General features: G+C 47.0%; 1 protein-coding gene across 1 annotated transcript in view; it reads right to left on the bottom strand.

Annotated features, from left to right (window-relative positions):
- LOC148091759 (protein FAM240B-like) overlaps window positions 1-3,059 on the bottom strand; it is a 6,849-nt gene extending 3,790 nt beyond the window's left edge. Inside the window, exon 1 of the mRNA XM_087823119.1 lies at window positions 2,911-3,059. Within this exon, the coding sequence (XP_087679245.1) occupies window positions 2,911-3,053 (143 nt within the window). The 5' untranslated portion in view covers window positions 3,054-3,059. The remainder of the gene's footprint in view (window positions 1-2,910) is intronic.
- Between the last annotated feature and the right edge of the window lie 4,761 nt (window positions 3,060-7,820).

The following is a 7,820-nucleotide window of genomic DNA, read 5'->3' on the forward strand; positions in this document are numbered from 1 at the left end:
CTCTCCAATGTGGGGGCTGTCTTGGCTTACAAGTGCTTGTTAAGCATCTCTAAGAGGTCCTTCTACTAAATCTGCCTCCAAAAGTCCACAAATTTCGTCAGTGGCATCTTTTGAGGCTCACTAATAAGGGTGCTGTCTGTGTGTTCCATTGAACTGGAGGGACTTCTTAATATAATTTGGATTCTTTCACTAATTAAAGGGGCATTAACTCTTCCTTGGTGTGGTGGGCATGAAAATGTGCCCTCGGAGATCCTGCTGGCCGGTGGCCTTCTTTTGTAAATAAAGTTAGATTGGATACAGCCCTGCCCATTTGTTGACACACTGTCTACAGCTGTTTTCACGCAGCAATGGCAGAGTTGAGTAGGTGCGACACAGACCACGTGACCCACAAAGTCAAAAATATTTACTGCCTTGTTGTTTACAGAAAATGTTTGCTGACCCCACATCTGCATTTAGGTAGGTGATGGAGAACATCTTAATAATGTAGGTTGAACTTAGAAGTCCGCACTGTCTGTAGCTACTGTGTTGAGACTAGCAAAACAAAGGGGAAAACTGGTGGAAATGTTCTTCCAGAAGCAGAAAACTATTACCTTCAATGATGTGGCCTCTTTGCTAAATTGGATGGTAATTAAGCATTTGTCTGATTTTGTCAAATCCTGGTTGAATTGCAACTGTAGGTTGGCTATAGATAGAAGAGGTTGGCAAAAACCAACAAGAGCATGCCATGGGAAGACGCTGGCTGTATGGAATTCATGATAAAGAATACTGTGTAGTTTCTTATTCTTTGAAAATTGCTACACATCCTTTACGCCAGTAAAATCTGTAATAAACTCATGCACCTATATACGCTGCATGGATACATCTCTTCCACAGAGCCAGTTGCTCACATTTGCCAGCACTCCACAACGCCCGGCCCATCTTTCTCACAGGTGCTTCCCCAGTGAGTCCCACACCCGTCTAATCTCGCCACGCCCTCCGCTCTTGGAGGACCCAAATCAACACATTTGGAATGATGAATTTATTCCAGGAACAAAACTTAGAATCTGGGATTTAGATTCATTTGTTCACTTTTTATAGACACCATCAACTGCTATTTATTGCCAGATGCTGAAGGACTCAGGATCTCCTCTATCCAGTTTGCCTTTACATAGTGTTTTTAAAATATTTAGACTGTTTGCTGCCCCTTTCTGGTCAGCATCTTTCACTGCTGTGTCCCCTCCATTTATCTTTGGGTGGTGAATATATGTGAATATATGTACCTTTTACCTTGTAGTAAGAAAGGTCAGTATGAGAAAGACCACGCTTAAAATTTGGTCTACGGACTCCTCTTGCTCCCCCGGGCTCTTGGGGACTGCAGCCTCTAACGGGGGTTCCACTAGTGCATAGAAAAGCCTGGGTTTGCTCGCGGGATAAACAGGAATGGAGCTGACTGGTGGCAGAGCTCGTCTCTGGGGGTGGAGAGAGGCTGTTAGCCCCCGGGGCCGAAGAAGGTCTTTGTAAGTCAATGTTGATGCAGCACATGAGTGACATGTTTTCAGAGCAGCATCTCAGACACACGCAGGCAGGGGACTTGCGGCCTTGCTGAACACGTGGCGGCCACTCCACTTGCCAGCGGACATCTGGGCAGACAGACATTGTGGCGGGGCTGTTCCCAGTTTAGGATCAGGAAGCCCAGACACCCTGACACCCTGAGGCAATCATGTGCTGCAAGGCTCTGCCCATTGAGAGCAGGTGCCGGCCCTTCGATTCAGAGCAATGTTGACACACGTGAGCCACGTCTTAACACTGAGGTAAATGTTCCCCTCTGAGCTAGAACAAGTTCATTTGCCAATGAGGAAAAGACCACATTCGCCTTCCCCCAAAATCTTAATGTGTATAATCCTGGACGTGGGATCTTTCGCGCTTATACATACCTGTTGACCTAATCCTGAAATTTACGATAATCTCACGGGCTGGGGACTGCAACAGAGGAGGGTGGGGCAGATATTTTTTAGTTCATCAAGATATAAACAACAGAACCTCCTTTTTATTAACATAAAAATGCTTATCTTTATCTTCAGGTCATTGGTTCTCACTTGGGGTGACTTTACCTTCCAGGGCACATTTGTTAATGTCAGGAGATATTTTGGTGCCAGGAAGGGGCAAGGGCATCCTACTGGCATCCAGTGTTTTGAGGGATGCTGCTCAACACTTTACAAAGAACAGGATGGCTCCACACCAAAGAATAACCTGGCCCTAAATGTTAAGTGTGCTGAGGCTGAGAAACCCTGGTACAGATTGTAGGGAGACTATGAGCAGATGAATGAATCGTGTCTTCAATTTTCTATATTCTTGATATTCTGACATCTTAAAAAGCTTGCTGGCCACAGAAAGGCTGCCTGTCCAGGGCTTGCTGTCTCTCAGAGACACAAAAAGGCTTGGCTGCCAGCATCTAAATCAGTCCTGCGCCTGAGGCCCCCACTCCTTCCTTATCTAACTGTCATGCGTGAAGCCATACTTGTCCTGTCCTAAGTCATTCCCGGGCCAGGGACCAGGCAACTGGGGACCACCAGGATAGACTGTCTAAAGCCCTCTGGGGGTATTCAAACCAGCCAGTCCTGAACTGTCTACCCTCCCCTTCCTGGCCTTTCCCATGGAGACCCCAATAAAGACCCTGGCTTAGACTTTCCCTTTGGTTCTGCTTCTGCCACCTGATCAAAGCCTGGTGACTCCACTGTGGCTCTGCACGGCCTGGGGTGACCCTCCTGGGGCTTCATTCTTCATTGACCTTGGCTGCACCCACTTTGCCATGCCACAGCCAACATTCGCATTCTTAGGACAATGAACTCAATTCCGACTCCCCAGCTTCACATCTGGTCTGTTTCTGGGGAATCCTACTTGTCAAAGGCAGGAGAGGAACAATCCACATACTTTCTCAGGGCGCTCCTTCCCTGCCGATCTTCCTCCAGCTCCCGGTAGCAAGTCTGTTTGCTAATTTCTTTTTCCCAGAAGCTTTTGAGCTCCTGACAAGTTTCACAGCAGAAGACTTCTCGACGGATGTATTGATTGTTCATCCCCTAAAAAACAACAAACAAACAGAAACAAAAACTAATCCCAGCTCTTTGAATAAAGCCCCTCTAGTCCCAGAGTGGCAAGAGATGAGTCTGAACCCAAGCACTGCCACTTCCCCGTTTTCTGGCCGTGGACAAGTCACAGTCACTGTGAGTCTGTTTCCTCAGCTGTAAATGGGGATAATAATCGGAAAATTTTGCAAAAATTTGAAATGAAAAAAATTTAAAAGGTGTCTAGGAGCCCTTCCAGATTATCTGACTCTATCTGGGCCAGCCACTTTCACTGACTTGGAGCTAGTTTACAACTCCGTAAATCACAGGAAAAATATGGGAGCACAAATCATTCTGCACATAGGAACTCAAGTGGAATTTGCCCGGTGGGATGCAACCGACATCCCTGTGTTCATCAGCCAGTTTCCATGTGCTTATAAACTCCCTCAGCGTTCTTGATCGCCTGTATATCTGTGCCTGTTTCTTACTCTCCTGTGAATCGAATGCAATGTCTCCCTAGTTGCCTCATTAACTAATCAGTTTAATAAAATACTTGAGATGCTTACTTTACATTTGTATGAAAGTCATGATTTTAACTATCTTATAAAACTATCCTGTAACAGTTGCTCTACAGCTGCACATGAGTGTAAAATGGGTAATGCATTCGAATCGTAAACAGGCACTCAACAGTGTTACCCTCCTTCCACGCTTCCTCAGAAGAGCAATAACCTCGTGGTTTACTGAGCACGTAGTGAGATGGGCACTTCACACACTGCTGTGTCTCATCCTCACTACGACTTGGAGATGGCCATTTTCAGACCCACTGGTCTGATGAGAAACTGAGAATTTGCCTGTCACCTCATAACTGAACTTGAAGAGTAGGAATTTGAACCGAGGTCTGCCCATCTTCAGAGTAGGCGCTCTCTCCTCATAGATTCTCATCATACGAGATGGTGACCATATTTGAAAATGGTTACACCCAAAACAAGCTCGTTTGGCACGTGTGTGTGTATCCCAGGAAAGGACAAGTGTTTAATACTCAAAAATGTTTGCTTTTTACCCGAACACTGACCATCTCCCAGATCTAGTTGCTCTGGCAGGCAGGTAGATGCCAAGGACTGCGAAGCACATCCCTGCCTGCCTGGTGGTGACTGCCTGCTCGGAGAGGAGCTTTGCCCTGCTGAGGATTGGCAAGGCCTGGATGTTCACCCTCCCACCACAAATCATGGCGACTCCATGAAATCCGATTTCCCGATGTGGCCATAGGATTGGGGATGGGAAAGGACTTTAGAAAGTGACAGAAATAACACTTCTTAATTACTTTATATTTGTCCCATGGAATAGTAATTCTATATTATAGACCTATAATGTTTTATAATATATAATACAGAACGTATAGTTTATAACATAGACTAACAGAGCATTTTCTATTTTACTCATGTTATGTTTCTGATAACAGACTGGCACCTGTATTGGAGAGGAGGCAAGGCCTTCCCCCGGGAGGATATGTCAGTGCTCTGAGTTGGAAGAAGCTTGGTTTCCTGGACCTGAATGCAGCTTGAAGTATTCGATAAAGATTTTAATAAACGACTTCTTTTGTTTTTCCTCCTGGACCATCTCCTAATCATCTGCTCATTTCTGTAGTGGGGAGCACGTGAGAGGATGTTTGGTTGTTCGAGGCAGGGTGGGGATGACAGCAGATGGGTGTGTGGAGCGAAGGGAGAGAGAATGTTCCCGAGAGGCTGCGTCTGCCAGGGGCTCCTGGGCGATTCTCACTTATTGTCACAGAGACACGTGAGGGCCACTGTTCTCTCATTTTGCCCATAAATAAGCTGATTTTGAGAATTGAAATATATTTGAAATATGTATTGTGTAAATTTAAGGTGTACAACATGTTGATTTGACAGATTTATACAGTATAAAATGATTGCCACTGTGATGATAGCACCTCTGTCACATCGCATAGTTATCCTTTCTTCCTTGTGGAAACAATTAAGATCTAGTCTCACAGCAAGTCTGGTTATGATACAGCATTGTCTACAGTAACTGTGCTGTGCGTTAGCTCTCCAGGGCTTATTTGTCTAGTAGTTGCAAGTTTTCACCCTAAGCAATATCTCTCCTACTTCCCCACCTTTAGCCCCTGAAAACCACCATTTTACTCTCTCCTTTTGTGCGTTCAGCTTTTAAAATTATTTATTTATTATTTTTTTAAATCCTCATCTGAGGATATGTTTTTATTGGTCTAAGAGAGAGAGGAAGAGAGAGAGAGAGAGAGAGAGATACATCGATGTGAGAGAGAAAGGGATCCATTGCCTCCCGTAGTCTCCCAGGGATGGAACCGGCAACCTGGGCATGCGCCCTGACCTGGAGTCGAGCCTGCAACCTTTGGTGTGCGGGATGATGCTCCGCCAACTGAGCCACCCAGCGGGCAGGTCAGCCCTTTTTAGATCCTACCTGTAAGCGATTCACACAGTATCTGTCTTTCACTGTCTGACTTTTCTCATTTAGCATAATGTCCTCCAAGTGCATCCATGTTGTTGCAAATGGTAGGATTTTCTTCTTTCTAAGGATTAATAATATTACTTCCATTATACACACACACACACACACATATACACACACACAATCTTTACCCTACATCACCCTTCGTCAGGGAGATGTCACCCAGAACCACAGTGAGTGCCGCCGCACTCCTTGAGAGTAACTAGTATTCAAAAGACAAGGAAAGGGCAGGGGCGATATGGAGAAAACAGAGCCTCTTGCACTGCTGGTGGGAATGTAAATGGGTGCAGCCACTGTGGAAAACAGTCTGGAGGCTCCTCAGAAATTAAAAATAGGGTGATTATATGATCCTGAAATTCCCCTCTGGGTGTTTAGCCAAAGGGAGTGAACGGAGAGGGAAGCAACACTTGCACTCCCGCGGCCCTTTCAGTGGCATCAGTCACAGAGCCGAGTATGGAAACACCCCGAGTGACCATCGGTGGGGAAATGGGTGAGGAAATCGGTTTCTGGGAGGTGAGTCCACCTCGGGGTCATACAGCTTGAGAGCGGTGCGGCCGTCGGAACCCAGAGCCAGTACCCTCCCCGCCTGCCCGCCCCGGCCCTGGAAAGGACCGAGTGTGAGTTTGGAGCCCTCTCCATCCTGGAGGTGCCCAGGGTCCTTCTCTTTCCTGTGTCTGAGAGACACTGAGCTCTTGTGACTTAGCAGGGTAGAGTCTCTTGAAGAAAATGACCAGGTCTCACTTTGACTTTAATGTCCTGAAGCTTGGTTACTCTTCATTAAATTACTTAAGCGATCCCTTCCAAGCTACTTTTCTCACAAAGAGAGCCAGCCTGCAGATGGCCATGACCCCTCTGCAGTGCCTCAGACGCTGGGGGAGGCCTCCCTTCAGGTGGGGGTTGTGGGGTGGTGATGCGTTTGTACTCCCTGGGTAGGGGAGGGGTCAGCCAGCTGCCCCCGCAGCCTCGCCCTCCGGACACCCTCACCAGGGGCCCCGCAAGGTCCTCTCCGAGCGCCTGCTGGGGTCTGAGGGGGAGCGGGCGGGCCTCCAGCCCGACAGGAGCACAGGCCATGTCCTCTAAGGGCGTATTTCCCTCCCTTCCTTTCCTAGGCTAATGGCGTCAGTATACTGAATTCTAATACATTCCAAAACCCTCAACACTGAAAGAGTTGTTAACAAATGAATATATCAGATATTATATTTTATTCATAGAGCTAGAGTGCGGGGTGTGTGCCCCTCTAAGGCAGTTCGGCTTCCCATGGATTTGGTTCAGGCTGCAGGGCTATGTCTGGCCTCTCGTGTGGCCTGATGTGGCCTCTGCCTGTGTAAACGCCAGGTGAGAAAACAGCACTTGCTTTCATCTGGGAGGAAGGTGTTAAAACAGACCTTGCAACTTAACTAGGCAGAAAGTAATGCATGATTTACTCACATACTGCTTTATTACAAAATGCTCCTAACCGTTGCAAGTTCACATTAGGTACCTGGTATTCAGAGAAGTGGTTTGATTAAATAGGTACACACTGGAACTCTCACCTCTTTTTGAAATTTAGATTTAATGTTTTCTTCTAAAGAACTTACCATTTAAGAAAAGAAAAAGGGGCTCATGCAGGAGCTCAGGCAGCTCCCACCCTCACATGGTCACTTCAGGGCACACTGCACAGTCAGTGCATTTGGTAAAAAGGGGTGTTTGGATATGGAAGGGGGACTTATTCTAGCAGACCCTGTGATTGCATGGTTCTGAGCATGGTTAAGGGAAGTAGCTGAAAGCAGGGTGGTGTTCACATTAAATCAAGTGAGCCCAAAGGACACCTGGCAGCAGGCTCTGAAGAATCTGGGGCTCTGCTTTCTGTGCCCTATTGGACAGAAGGCTCTTCTGGGGCCTCTGTTTCCATCAGGGAGCTTGAGTGTGGTGGCTGTGACCTTCGGGAGGACTTCAGGAAGGACCATGAACTCAGATGCCCTCAGAGGCCAACCAGGTGTCACAAAGCAGTGGAGCTACTAGACTGAGCAACGGGGTCAGTGGGCACCACAGTCACCTGCAGATCACAGTTTCTGCTTCCAGATATCTCGCTCAAGAGGGTAAACACTGTGCTGGCCAAAGCAAAGATGGCTTTCGTCTGCATGAAAGAGGTTGCCCCTCTTCGGAGATGCACTCTCTATCTACAGCTCTGGCCTTATGTCTTTCTTCCTTAGCTTTTCTCAAAACCTCTCCTCCTGCTCTTCCTGCAGGGCATCCTGAACTATCTCCCTTTCTTTCTGCCTCCCTCTTTCTTGTCTA

This window comes from Miniopterus natalensis, chromosome 12, assembly GCF_054644295.1.
Source record: "Miniopterus natalensis isolate mMinNat1 chromosome 12, mMinNat1.hap1, whole genome shotgun sequence".
In the NCBI taxonomy this organism is placed as follows: Eukaryota; Metazoa; Chordata; class Mammalia; order Chiroptera; family Miniopteridae; genus Miniopterus; species Miniopterus natalensis.